Genomic DNA, 14,647 nt, shown 5'->3' on the forward strand with positions numbered 1-14,647 from the left:
TCTGAATGGTTGCTTATAGGCAAATGCAGGAATTGCAGTTCATTCTAGGCATCAGTTTCAAGCCCCAGTGATCTCCAACTGCATACGCTGACCACTCCACATAATTCACAAATACCACCATCAAGTTTCTTGCAATAAATACAGAATATTTTAAATGTGTTATTCTGTACAATTACTTAGCCGATTCTTTTAAAAAAATCTTTCCCATGATTGTTTTTTTTCATTAGCTACAGCAAGCATACTTCACAAAAAACAAGTTACCATTTCACCTGAAGAAAGATTTACAGTAAGTTTATTGCCAAGAGAATGTATATTTATTTGTATGTATCTTGCTTTCCCCTGCAAACTTAAGATATTCTAGCACAAAATCTCTTATGCATATTCTGTGCCTCTTCAACTCAATGCCCAGCAATACTTAAAATAATTTGACAGCAGAAATATTCTGGTTTCATGGTTTCACGTGAGACAACAAGGCGGCATTTTCATCATACCACTATTAATGCAACTACAGAACTGACAGATTCACAAACAAATGGTCATTAAATTTAAAACAAAACAAAAACCAACCAAATCCAACAGACTTTTGCACACTTAAGGGAATATACATACATATTTCATGTTCTTGTTTGTAAAGTGGTACTGGAAGTTTGGACCATGGGGCTTGTGATTGTATAACAGTGCTAGTCTTCAAATCAAACTAGACATCGTACCATGTATCCCCACTCTGAAACAAATGCACACATACACAGATTCTTACAGACTTCAATTATTCTTCATTGTGCAAATGCAGCTAGAAATGTGGCAAAAAAATGTAGGATATGATTTTTCTCTACATTAGCAATACCTGAAATTAAGTCAATGTTACAAATGTTCCAAATAAAGGCTAAAAATAATTGCAGTGCTAACCCACCAGAAGTGCAACATAAGAAGAAAACCCACAAGTATTTTCAAACAGCACAAGTCCATCAAGTTTATCTGGATATAATCTGAACAGGAGTCATCAGAATGCTTCTTTGTATTTCACTGCTTTATTAGAATACAATTGAATTAGAGTCTTGTTCTCTGTAAACTGACATCCCAAGCAAGCTAGGGACAATTATAGGTTAGATTTGTGCGATGTGGCTGATGACTGAGTAAGACCCAGTTTTTCTTCAAAGACATGGCTGCGTTACAGTTTGGCTCTAGTCGCTTCTCTGTATTGGCTCAACAAAGCAAAAAATACATACTTCAATCTTAGTAGTATTTTCTGTCTAATTACATTTTATCTATTCCTGCTTTTAGTGCACTACAGATGACATCAGTAACAACTGCTTCAATTAAGGTTGTACTTCACTTTCCTTCACTTATAAGACCCTATTTTCAACTACTTACAGGTTTGCCAAACTTCAGCTCTGAAAGCCAATTATTTCCAGTCTGCTTTAGATTAAACAGTTTTGAAAAAGTTCAGCTAAAATGTCTACCTCTTGTATAAGAAGAAGGTTCAGAGACAGCATCTTCTGCTCAGTTCTGCTGATGTTAATGAGCAGCTACAGCATCTCCATGTTGCAGAGATGAGAAATTTAGCCAGAGGATCAGCTTAGCAGTGTCTGCCTCTTGCCGTTACCCTTAAAGCCTGCCCAGATCTGCTCAAGTAAAAATTGCTTTTTGCACACATTTATTATAGACTCATTAAGATTTATCAGAATTTCCAGAAAATTTACCTATTCACCTAGAGCATGCTCCATACAGCTGCAAAAAGCTGGGGGGAAGATGAACAGGAGGGGAGTAATAGATGCTAAAAGAGCAGGATCTTTAACCACTAGAATACAAAGAAACTGGCAAGGATCCCAAAGTCCTGGAATCTCAGTACATCTTTGCCTTCTACCAAATGGTGGTGGAACAAGCTGATAAACCACATGACTACAGCTGACACTAAAGGCTGATTTATTTGCACAGCAGCTACTTTCCAGTGTTTTTTTTAACCCATAAGTTCAAAAAAACAGAGGACTACAAGCTATACGCATTAGCATCCCAACTGTGTCAGCAACTCAGTTGTTTACACAAGGCAGAGTCAACATGATTCCACACACAGAAAATTTTAATTATTTCAGTTTAACATTCTTGAAATACTGGAATTTGCCTTCATAGGCATATGCATGTAAACATGATCAATTAAACATGTCAAAATAATACAAAAAGAGGCAGCACAACCTCAACACAGCCTCTGGTAGGTTTACAACATGATGGTCTTACCAACCAAACATGAGGTTCAAAATGATCATCAAGAATTCTTCCGTAGTAGAAACAGCTTTGAAGACACATACTGGTTTTGTCTGGGATAGAGTTAGTTTTCTTCATAGTAGCTTGTATGGGGCTAGGTTTTGGATCTGTGACGAAAACAAGGCTGATAACACAGGGATGTTTTCATTATTGCTAAGCAGTGCTTACACAGGGCCAAGGCCTTTTCTGCTTCTCACCCCACGCCACCAGCGAGCAGGCTGGGGGTGCACAAGAAGTTGGGAGGGGACAGAACTGGGACAGCTGACCCCAACTGACCAAAGGGATATCCCATACCACATGATGTCATGCTCAGCATACAAAGCTGGGGGAAGGAGGAGGAAAGCGGGGAGACATTCGGAGTGATGGCATTTGTCTTCACAAGTAACCGTTACGTGTGTTGGAGCCCTGCTTTCCTGGAGCTGCCTGAATACCTGCAATTCCTTATTTTGCTTTGTTTGCACGCACAGCTTTTGCTTTCCCTATTAAACTGTCTTTATCTCAACCCACGAGTTTTTTCACTTTTACCCTTCTGATTCTCTCCCCCATCCCACTGGGGGCAGCGTGAGCAAGTGGCTGAGGTGGGGCTTGGCTGCCTACAGGGGTTAAAGCACAAGAAGACATAATACAATACTCTCTTAAATATGCAGAATATCAATAATTAAGTGTACGAAGAACCATACTTCCGTTGAGGCAGATGGATAGTTATCTAATGAATTAGGCAAGCAACTCTAGGGACAGAGGTAGTGATCCTGCAGTGAAGGCAGGAGAACGCTGCCTGGGAGAACTGTGTTCACAGGAGAAATTTGCAGCTGTTTTTATGGACTACTCAACTCCTCAAAACCGAAATGTTCTCGGATAACATCTTTTTGTATATTTCCCATTTTCTGGGCATTCAGCGTGAATGATTTTTCCTTCAATGCTCAGAACTATGGATCATTGGATTCCTGTTATAAGAACTTTGAAGAACCTTCCCTAACTTTCCCAATCTCAGTACCCAAGATGAGTGTACGCTGATGAGCAGGACATTAATTTCAAGATGCCTTTCATCACCACCTTCCTCTAAAAGGCCAGTAAAAATCCTCCACAAACATCAGATACTAGGGAAAATTCAAGGAATTAATGTTTATGAAGAATTAACACCCTGCAATTGAAGCCTCAGAAAAAGCCCATGTAATGTGTAATAATGCCACATTCAGTGAAAGATTTGTATTGTTCCATTAGTGCATGGGGCTACATCTCAGCTAATGAGGACAAAAATAAATGTTGAAGCAATTTAATTATTTGGAAAACAGTTGTGTGAAATGCTCTTTAATTACAGAATCAGATTTTCCTGTCAATGTACATTGCAAGGATAAGCCACAAGGACTTGGCACAATATTACTTCATAATATACCTGACATTGCCCTGTGATAGTTTATGAAAAAAATGGCTTGGATGATTGTTCTAGACTTGGTTTTAATGGGATGCTGGCTTGAAAGTTGGGGTGGAGAAGACTGACTCTCAATAGCCTCATCTCTGTACATACTAAGCAGTTACAGGACAAAGGCAGAATTTTTAATCTTTTTTTAATGTCATCTTCTCTCAAGTGATCCCATGGGTCAGCTGGGAGAGAAAAAGGCCTCTGAACACAGAAAAACTCACAGACTATTAAAAGAGCCTTCTCTTAGGAGAGACACCAAAGTAATTTGCAGGACAGCCACAGAAGAAGAGAGAAAGAGAGACTGGAAAACTCTAGGGAAATGATTTCTGCTTAGGCTACCATCAAAAGCTGCTAAAAAACCCTAGACATATGCATATGTGTCTAGTACTTTAAAATAACTTTTTTTCTCTCCCCCTTTGCTCTTAAGTAATAGTGTGACTTTCAAAAGGGCTGTCTGCCATTAACTGAAGACTCCTGAAAAGAAGACAGACAAATCAGCTGGAAATGCAGTGAATCCAGGTCTGTAGCTCAGATCCCCATACACAGTGAGGTATTTCTAATTCTACTCCAGACTCCATGCTGAGGAGGTCCACAGAAAGAGACTAGGGAAAGGTAAGAGGTGCACCCAGCTTTCTGTGACACACCTGTTTCCTCCTTCCAGAACGTGCACATGCAAAGAATAAATATCACCACTCCACCTGACTACTCTGCATCTAACACAGATACTCTGATGACACAGAAATATCCAAAACAGATGGATGCTATGTGGAATCAAATCATGCACAACTGAAACAAGCATGAAGGGCTACTGAAGACATCAGTTCATCATCAAGATACCTTATTTCAGAATTAGAATAAAATACCCCGAATTACCATAGTGTACATACCTCCTCTTTGCAGCAGCATCTGCCTCAAGAAATCTGCCATACCGCTCTGCCCACAGCTTTTTCTGCTGTAGGACACCTGTTTCTTCTATTTTACCATTTCTCCCAGCTTTACTAATACAGTATCTCAAATGTCTTCTCTCTGCCCTCTACCTGAGAGGCAGCACATGATATTTGGCCAGCTGAACCACGAAGTACTGCTTCATTTCAACTATCTGGCAGGCAAAGCAAATAGCCCCATGAAACACATGCAGTCCACAGATTTGCTTCTGCTGGATTGTCATAAAGCAGCACCACATTATTATATATATATATATAAACAATGTCAATAATGTAGACACATTATTCTTTTAGCTGATTACTTAAGATTAACTTGATCTTAAAATTCCAACTGCATCACACTTGTATTTTTAATTTTTTCACATCAGTAGATCTCCTTTTACTTTATATTACAAAACAATAAAAAGAACTAAGATAAAAAAGCAAGGCAAGTAAATTTACTGGTTCAGCTTTAAAAATTGAAAATCTAATATTTATATTAAAAATATTCCATTAATTGCCTAAGTCAGTAACTGTAATCAAACTTCTTTAGACAGCTTTGCTACTGCCTAATCTACAAGCTTACTACATCTGCCCAGAGCCAAGACTGCCAAAAAGCTCTAACCACAGCATCACAGAGCAGTGTAGGTTGGAAAAGATCTCGGGAAATTATCTGCTCTCCAAACTTTTGTTGGACCTTACTTCATTCGGCCTTCCAGGGCCTTACATCAGGTAAGCCAGGGTGCTGCCAAGATGAGCCTTCAGTATATCCAGTTAGGGAGATTCCACCATGCCTTTGAGGAACTTATTCCAATGTTTAATATTTCTAATAGATTTTCTTTTTCTTATACCCAGATGAAATTTCTCCTCTCACCATGCATCCTTGTGAACAGAAAACAACTCCTGCTCTATAACTACCTTCTAGGTATTGGATGACAGAAGAAATCTCTCCAAGCCTTCTCTCCTCTACAAACTTCCTTGAACTTTTCTCCAAATGTTGACTTCTCTAACATGTCAATCATCCTTCTAACATACTAATCATCCTGGTGGCCACCTTCTGGACCTTCTCCAATTTTTCAATGTCTCTCTTGAAATCAGGGGACAAACCAGACACAGCATCCTAAAACCGCTCTTACTGATACAACGGAGGACTCAGTTTGCCTTCATTGCCACAAGAGCACAGTGCTGGTTTTGTTCAGCTTGCCATCCAGTAGACCTCCAGCTCCGTTTTAGGAGAGGTACATCCCAGCCAGCCATACCCCAGCCTGCACTGCTGTTTGGGAATTATGCCTTTGTCAGTGCACAAGCTTACACGTATCTTTGTTAAACCTCAGGCAATTCCTGCTGACCTAGTCTTCCACCCTGCATGATGGATGATGGATTACTGCTGTGCGCAAATACAGATGATAATTATGACAATGAATCTGGCAGTTTCGTTTGCACCGGTGATCTGAACTCCAGAAGAAAAAAATGGGGAACAACTGTTCTCTTTTTATTTTGGATGCTTTTGCCATACATATTGATAGCTTTTATTTGCCATCTTATTAAGCAAAGTTACCCAAACACAGTCTTTGAAAAAATTAAATTCTACCTGTAACAAGAACTACTTCAATGTGGTTGAACAGATGCATCACATGGTTTGGTTTAGCCTCAAGCCTAAACACTCTGTCCTAGTAGCAACCACTCCAAGACAAGGGCTAAAGAAACTTCACCAATCATTCTAAATCAACCTTGTCAAATTCTTTGTCTATTTTGTGCAAAACATTGCATTTCCTACCAGTTTGAATGAATCCCTACTAAGGAGGAGAACTGTCTTACATTTTGTAGGTGCAGAATGCGTGATAGAGCAAAGTTCAGCCAAGTACTGCCAAACTCAAAGGTGAAGATAAAAGCAGCAGATGAGTAGGAAGAAAGAGACTGGAGATGCAACTTAGTTTGACAAAAAAGGATCACCATAAGTTCATGATTTTTACTTGAAAGGTTCACAGTTTCAGGCCAGACGGGGCCACAGAATCCATCAGAATTTCTTCCTGTTAAACAGAGACCTTTTATTTCCTTCAGCTACCAGTCTCTGAGACCAGTAACTTGTGTTTAACCACAGCAGTTCTTCCAGAAAGGCATCCGCTCCCAAATTCAAGTTATTAAGAGCTAAAGAATCCATCACTTACTGTGACAGTCTGAAAGGCTAGTCACTGTCTTTTGTACTTTATTTCCAGTTTGAATTACTCTGGCTTCATGCTTCAGTCACTAGTTATTACTATGCCTTCCTATGTTAAGTTTTGTCTCTCTGTTTTTCCCTTACTTGATTAAATGCTACAGTCAAGTCCTATCTCCTTCTTCTGGTAAACTGAACAAGCTTAGCAGAGTCTCTTTCTATGAAATTTTGATTCTAACTCAAAGTAATTTTTTGCAGTTTCTCTGTCCCTTTCCATTTTTTAAATCCCAATTGACAGAATTATGCAAGCCAAACACCATAGGACAAATACCTCTGAAGTGGCAGCTTCTCAGGAAGTTCCCCAATTTTCCTGATTTTCTTGTTTCAGTTCTGAAAACCTGACCTGCTTTTTTAATTTAGTTTTTTAGACAGTAGACCTAACTTGCCAAATAACTGGATAATACCAAATAAATTCTTTACTATTTACCAGTCTTGAAGTTTGAATGAGATTTATCTTAAAGTACTCCCTTTACAAAATCTTAAATCTATTACACTGAAGCAGTAACTGTAATCAAGCAAACTTAGTATCTGAACAAACAGTTTATTCTGTCATTTAATTATCTATTACTAGAAGTTTCCATTAGGATCCCCTTATTCTACCCAAGTTGTGACCATCAGCTAAACAATTCATTATCGTCTGGACTGAACGACTCTTTTCTACAAAGTACTGACACAGGATCAGCACTTTTCTCATCTTCTAGGGTTTCCTTATTGTTCAAAATATTATTTAAAATGTGTAAGAAAAGACTTCCCTTAAAACCTCTTCTACCATTCTTTGGGTCAACTTTAATAAATAATCACTCTTGAAAAAGACAATGACTAACCATTAAGTCACAGGAAGTAGAGGACTCTTCCAAGCTCTTTCAGACTGAGATTAGATGCCATTTTATAAGGAATTCTGCTGTTAAACACGACATTGATTTGAATAGTGTGGCAGCTACAACAGAGTTTATCGATAAAAGAACAGTAATTACAGGACAAGGGTAGACAACCCATTGTGCTATTCTACCTTCATGTCACCTTAATATCAGATGGATAATGCCTAATCCTAAAAAGTCATGTAAACAAAATACATATGTACTAAGGTCTATCCATGTTAACGTTCTTATTTTCATGTCAACGTCTACAGCAGCTGATCATATTGCTTCCCAATACTACACGAAAATTAACACAAGAAAAGCAGAGACACATAATACAGTGTGTCACCTGGAAAAGATACGAACCAGCATCAGCCTCATTGAGTGTAACAAGAGACTCCTGAAAAGCACATTATAGGCAATACAAACATTTTCTGATATAACTGACAATTTTCAATAAAATCTGCACTGAAATAGCACCACCTTTAAAGTATCCTTATGTAAACAAGAATTCTTTTTTTGTAATTAAATGAAAGCTGTACTGAGCATTATAAGGTCACATTAGCAGTATAAGCACAGGACACAATGAATCCGCAAAGAAAAATATCACATCAACTGCCAATAACAATTACAGCACAGAAAAAAAATGTTGCAAGAATCCACATGATAATGTAGTCAACCCTCCGATCCTTTCTGTTTTTAACCTACTCCCAAATGAAAGCAGAAGAAACATTTCAGTTACAACAGCTTAAAGATGTGACATAGTCCAAAGAAGCAAAACCCTCTTCTCCTAAATTCCTTATGCTGGAGTGGGAGGAAAAAGGAAGAGAAAGAAAATCTTAGAGAAACCAAAATTTTTATTTTGGTCCATGCTTTATTACTAAATTCTACTGTAAAGCATGAAGAAGGATACAGAAAAAACAAGAAAATGAGGAGGAAAAGCAGATGGAAAGTAATTTAAAAAACAAAACAAAACAAAACCAACCTTGTTAATAAAAGATCAGCAATGCTAGACAAAATATACGCTATCTTGACGATGAAGTTTAGCAGACTTGGTACAAATCTGGAACGTGACACAAAAAATCTGATAAAGATAAAAAAAATACGGGGAGAGGGACATGGGACAGAGCGTTGTCCTTGGAGACATTCAAAACTAAAAACACCTAAAAAGTTAAGCAGCATGAACTCCACATCCAAAATTATTTGAAATTAGGACTCAAGTGCTTTAAAACCAAGCCCAGTATGGCAGAGAAATATTATTTTTATATTCCTGGTAAAATGTGTCTTAACTGGCCAGGAGTTTAACTACCATAAGAATTAGGTATAGGCTTCAAACTAAATGGAAAGCAACTGCCAAAGTAAGTCTGTACCTAAAAATTACTCAACTTCAAAATATTTCTCAATCTTGCAAGAATCAGCTGACGCAAATTCCTCCATTCCAATGGATATACCTTTTGTGTTACCGTCTCTGAAACTTCACAAAACATAATATTAGTTCAAGCTACTATAGTTTGGAAAGGGAAAAATCCACAATTTAGAACAAAGTAGGTAATATTTTCTAGACTTTATATCTATGTTGCTCGAAGTTTAAAATGAGACCTGAAGAAACAAATTAGTGAGGAAGATCCTGGCAACAACATCCTGGCTGCCTTAGGAAAAGCATTGCCTGCAGGCTGAGGAACATCATCCTTCTCCTCTATTCTGCATTGCTGAGACACATCTGGAGTGCTCTGACCAGTTCCAGACTCCCCAGTACAACAGAGACACGGACATACTGCAGTGAGATCAGCGAAGGGCCACAGAGACGTTCAAGGGCTTGGAGCATCCGATATCTGAGGAGAGGCTGAGAGAGCTGGGAGTGTTCAGCCTGGTGAAGAGAAGACTCAGGGTGGGGTGGGGGGGAGTCTTATCAGTGCCTATTAAATGCCTGATGAGGAGAGGAAAGACCACTGAGCCAGAGTCTTCCCAGTGGTGCCCAGTGAGACGGCAACAGGAATGAGCACAAATCAGACGTCTGAACCTAAGGAAAAACTTCCTTACTCTAAGGGTGGTCAAAGAGTGGAACAGGCACCCAGAGAGGTTACAGAGCCTCCATCCTTGGAGATACTCAAAACTTACTGAACACAACCCTGAGTAATCTGCTGTAGATGGCCCTGCTCTGGGTACCAGGGTTGGACTAGACAATCCCCAGAGGTCCCTGCCAATCTCAACTGCTCTGTCATTCTGTGAAGATAAGAAAAATTAAAAGTGCTCAACAAATGAATATGCAAAAAGTATATGTGTATGTGTGTGTATTTATACATATGTTAGTCACCTCCCGCAATAGCAATGAACAGCTTATAACAAGGGATGTGAGAATCATTATGAGCAGTGTGTGGCTGAGCAAGAATGAGAGCTAGCGGTCTCAGGGGTTTCAGTTTTGTGTTCTTAGGAATTTCTTTCTGATTCTGATTCTTCAATTTGTGTGAAACAACCAAAATCTATCACGATGAACCTGTCAAAACCATCATGGCCACAGCCATGACAAATTTGTGAAAGCTGACAACACTGGATATTACTCATTCTGTTGGCAACCATTCTTTTAAGTGCATTAAAACACCTTCAAGCTGGTTAAAATCATCCTGCAGATGAATAAAAAATGCCCGTATTGTGTTTTCATAGATGACAGCATATGCTTAATATGTGTGCTTTCCTTACCCAAAGACTACTGAACATTGTCAAGTCTAGAGGTATCAGGAAACATCAAAATTAAGGTTGCCTGCACAAACTTAGTTCAGCATCCATGCGCAAAACTCCAGTCTTATACAAAAAACAATGTGGAGAAAACAAAAACAAAGAGGAAAGAAGTTACCTCATTCTCTCCTACTTCTCTAAGTTAGTGTCGTTTATATCCAAGTGTCTGTGCAGTGTGGTCTTGACTAAATTCTTTTAAAAAAATACCCATGATGAATACTGCACAACCTGCCTAAAGTTAAGTTCATGGTATTAGCTAAGTTCACGCTTGAACCTCATCTTATGCCTCAACGGACATCCAAACTGTCAGACCTCCAGCCTTTTGCTCTGCTTCCCCCAACTCTGGTTGACAGCCTTGAGGAATGGAAGGCAAGGGAAAACCTTGCCCACCAAAGCTGAAGGTCTCCTCCCCATGCAAGGTGGGTGGTAGTGCACACTCTCCATCTACTACAGAGAAACCACATCCCCAGGTATTACTGACAACTAAACTACCCTGTTTGACATAGTATGAGTATTATGGCTGTAAATAGAAATTTATTCCAATATCAAACTACCCTTTTCAGGAGAATACTTTTCCTAACTTTTGCCACAGCCTTTTACTTCCTGACACTTAGGAAGTTTATGCCCTTTCTCTTTGCAGCATCCCTTCCTGTACCTGGAGACTGTCTTAGTCTCCTCTAGTCTGAGCAAACTACTCTTTCCACCTATCCACATTGCACTTTTTTTTCCTAGACTTCTGAAGATTCTCATTGCTTTCCCCTGGAAGACTGTCCCATGGGCTCAAACCCTTTCTTAAATGTGATGCCCAAAACTGATGAAGCTCAAGCAATGTGGAATAGAGTGAAATTATCATGGATATGTTTAAATATGTCCCTTCTAACTATACATCCGAGAAGAATGATTACCCTTATTGCAACAGCACAGTGCTACTGACGCATGTTCAGGCTATGATTCACCTAAAAATCTGGGATTCTTTTTTCTAGAATTATTGCTATTTTGTTTTTATGTAGGGAACTATATAATCTAAGCACAGTACTCTGCATTTGTTCTTTTAAACGGCATTATTTCTTTTACGTTGTTTCTCTAATTTTTCTAAGCCATTTGAAATTCTAAATTTATTCTTCACAGAACTTGAATCCTTTCCCAGCCTGGTACTCTCTGTAAAATTAATAAATGTACTCTCTACGCCATCATCATTCAAGTCATTAACAAAACGAAGGCATAAACACATTTGTTCTTTTCCACTGCACTTCTGCCTTTCAATACGTAGAATGAAGGTGCTCACTTTATAAGGAGCTATTCAGTTTTTTGTCCGACCTTCCTCTCTTCAGCTTTAAGTATGACCCTAATGTTTCTCCCATCCTCAACTCCTCCTCCCGCATATTTAAGTGCCTCTCAATCATCCTCTCCTATTTCTCTCACAAACTCTCAGTCCCATTTGGCCTCATTCCACCCCAAGAGCTTCTAGTGCCATTCCACTCCCTCCCCAAGCTGTCCTCATTCGTCCTTTCATTTCAAGTGCTTTCACAGAGACACTGCCAACTCAACTCCTCGTTCCAGACCTCCTCTCATCCACTCAGCTCCAGTCTCCTGGTTTCACTCATCCTGCCATGACAGAACGAGCACGGGAATAACAAAGCCATTGAGCATTTTCCTCAGACCAAACTCCCTGTTGTCCACTTGCACTGGACAACACAGTCCAGTGGTGGAGCAAGCACGTTCAGTTATTCTGCGGCACTGGTGCACGTGTCCAAACAACAAAAAGGGCACAGCATGTCTTGTACAGGTAGAATCACTGGAGATTTTTACATTCTAAAACTGAAGTTGATACCTGACACAAAAGTAGACCTTGCCAAGTACTGTGTTTCTTATCCACAACACAGAGGCACCGTACCACAGCATCATGTATGCTGGGAGGGACCTCTGGAGGCCAACTTGTACAACCTCCTGAAAAACCAGGTCTTATCAGAACAGGCTGCTTAGGCGCTTGTCCGATCAAGTTCTGAACATGTGCAACAATAGTGATTCCACAACTTCTCTGGGCTCCATTCCCATGTTTGACCACCCTCACAGTAAATTATTTTGGGGTATATCTACCAACATTTCTCATAAAGTAAAACATTAAAATATATTAATTAATATATAATTTAATTAACATTAAAATATATTAAAACGTTAAAATATATTTATCTGCTACCCTATACTATAGAACAGCAGATAAGCACAATTTAGAACAAGCAAACAAATTAAAAATACTCTATTCTCTACACTATGTTCCATTTCTGGAAAGCTAGGTAGTTTAATACTATCACATTTCTAAAGCTTTCTTATATTCCTGTTAGTAGTTCTCTCTAAAGATAGCAATTCTCGGGAATTTTCTAAACAATGTTCTTTTAAATGTTTCCTCTGGACACCACTGGGTAGGCAAAATCTTAGCTTCTCAAAGGAATGTGCTACTAGCTTTGAAAAATTCAATTTCTGTCTGACACAAAACAGGTATTAGTTTTCTCTCTTATCCCAAGAAAATGCAGGTATGGGTTGGTATCATTAAGGAACTGGATTTCCCATCTCACCATATTTCCTTGCCTCCCCTCCTCCCTCAACCAACTACCTTACACAGGCAAGAATTCAAACTTCTGGTTATTTTTGGTGTGGTCCTCTCACAATTGCTCCTTAGGGATTTATCCTAATTTTTATGACTACTTAAATAGTCACCAGAAAGGAAGACAAGGAGAATAGAACTAACAGAACAAAGAATAAAAAGGCAAAAAATTAAAAAAATCTTTAATTGCCCACAGAATGATGTTGGGAAGATAATGAACAAGAACTTAAAGCACTCCTGCAGGAACATACATTCAACTTATCTGATATTAGTGAAGTTAGTGGGATGATTCACATGAGTGTAATGCTAGAAATCAAGAGATATAACCTATTTAGAAAGAGCAACAATGGAGAACAAATGGCACTGTGTGCCAAAAATGTCATTGTCTGTTTCTGAGTCACTGACAACAGAAAATCATGTCTTTAAGAAATAAAGTACAAGAAATAAAGTAAGAAATACTAGCTAGGGTTTGCTACAGATATGAAATCTCACATAGCATAGTGGTTAAGCATCTATTGCATCTTGTTGGAAAAAAATGTTTCATTATCACAGTGGACATAACACCGAGTGGGATAACCTGGAGCTTTCATGCTGCCATTATCAGAACATGCTTGAAATTTCTAAAAATTGAGGACAATTTCTTATGCTGAGAAATGTTAAATCCAACCCAAGGGAAAGCTGTGTTCGACTTCATCCAGACAGATAACAAGTACCCCACTGTGTCATAGAGAACAAATACAGCACAAAGACTGTTCCTGCCCCCAGGTCCTCGAATCAAAGGACATATTCCCAAACACATCTTTGCAAAACGACTTAAGTGGTCCCACCCCCTACCCACGCTACCCCCTCAGCTGTGCTGACAGAACTGTTTGTAGCAATGCATAGTGAACCGGTTCAGGGACTCAGATCTGAGTTAAACCAGAACAGGGACCTGATCTGAGTTAAAACTACCTTCCTTTCTTCCTGCCCCCCCCCCCTTTTTTTAAGAGTATACTTTCAAGTTATCAATTCTCAGATTCAGTTCATTACCTGGTACAACTGAGGTGACAGAACAAGGCAGGAACATACAGCTCCTGCCTGAAAACTTTTTAGCCTGGTTCGCCAACATGGGCAAGAAAGAAATACAGACAAAGCAAAAGAAGGACTCAATAAATGATCACTGTGATAGGCAATAGTTTATTCTTCTAAATTTCAAATTCTGCTATTCCAAAATACAAATATTTCAAATAAAGCATCAAGAAACCTCCACTAATTTTTGACTTATTGACTAGCACGTATCAAACCCGAGTTTGCATTTATAATAGCTGTGTTGATTTTGATGGCTCTGCTTACTCTGAAATATTTCTCCTTGGCTTGGAGGTGGGTACCTATGTTAACACAGCCTTGCAGCTTGGGAGTTATCAACATACAGATACACAATTCCCAGTCGTTCAGATTTTATTTCACAAGATTTAATTGTATGCTTCAGTGGGGAAATACTTTTTCACTACACGGACTATTATTCTTCAAGAGAGATACAGATTGCGTGCATGAGCACACCTATTTATCCCTCATTTCACCATATTTCCATAATGCCTTTATATCATGGCTCTTTCACTACCAAGTCTCCCTGTTAACGTATTTCTCCTTTGAAAATAC

General features: G+C 38.9%; 1 protein-coding gene across 8 annotated transcripts in view; it reads right to left on the reverse strand.

Annotated features, from left to right (window-relative positions):
• Positions 1–14,647, reverse strand: part of ARB2A (ARB2 cotranscriptional regulator A) — a 265,848-nt gene that overhangs the window by 245,298 nt on the left and 5,903 nt on the right. For 6 of the 8 annotated variants that reach the window (XM_087761455.1, XM_087761449.1, XM_087761451.1 and 3 more), the window contains exon 2: positions 610–724. The exons of the other annotated variants lie outside the window; for them this stretch is intronic. Coding sequence is in view for 5 of the 6 variants with exons in the window: in XM_087761449.1 (XP_087617575.1) it covers positions 610–618 (9 nt within the window). In the remaining variant the exon portion in view is untranslated. The remainder of the gene's footprint in view (positions 1–609; positions 725–14,647) is intronic. 8 annotated transcript variants of the gene reach the window in all.

This window comes from Nipponia nippon, unplaced genomic scaffold, assembly GCF_047370975.1.
Source record: "Nipponia nippon isolate SJK-2023a ecotype South Korea unplaced genomic scaffold, ASM4737097v1 scaffold_24, whole genome shotgun sequence".
NCBI lineage: Eukaryota > Metazoa > Chordata > Aves > Pelecaniformes > Threskiornithidae > Nipponia > Nipponia nippon.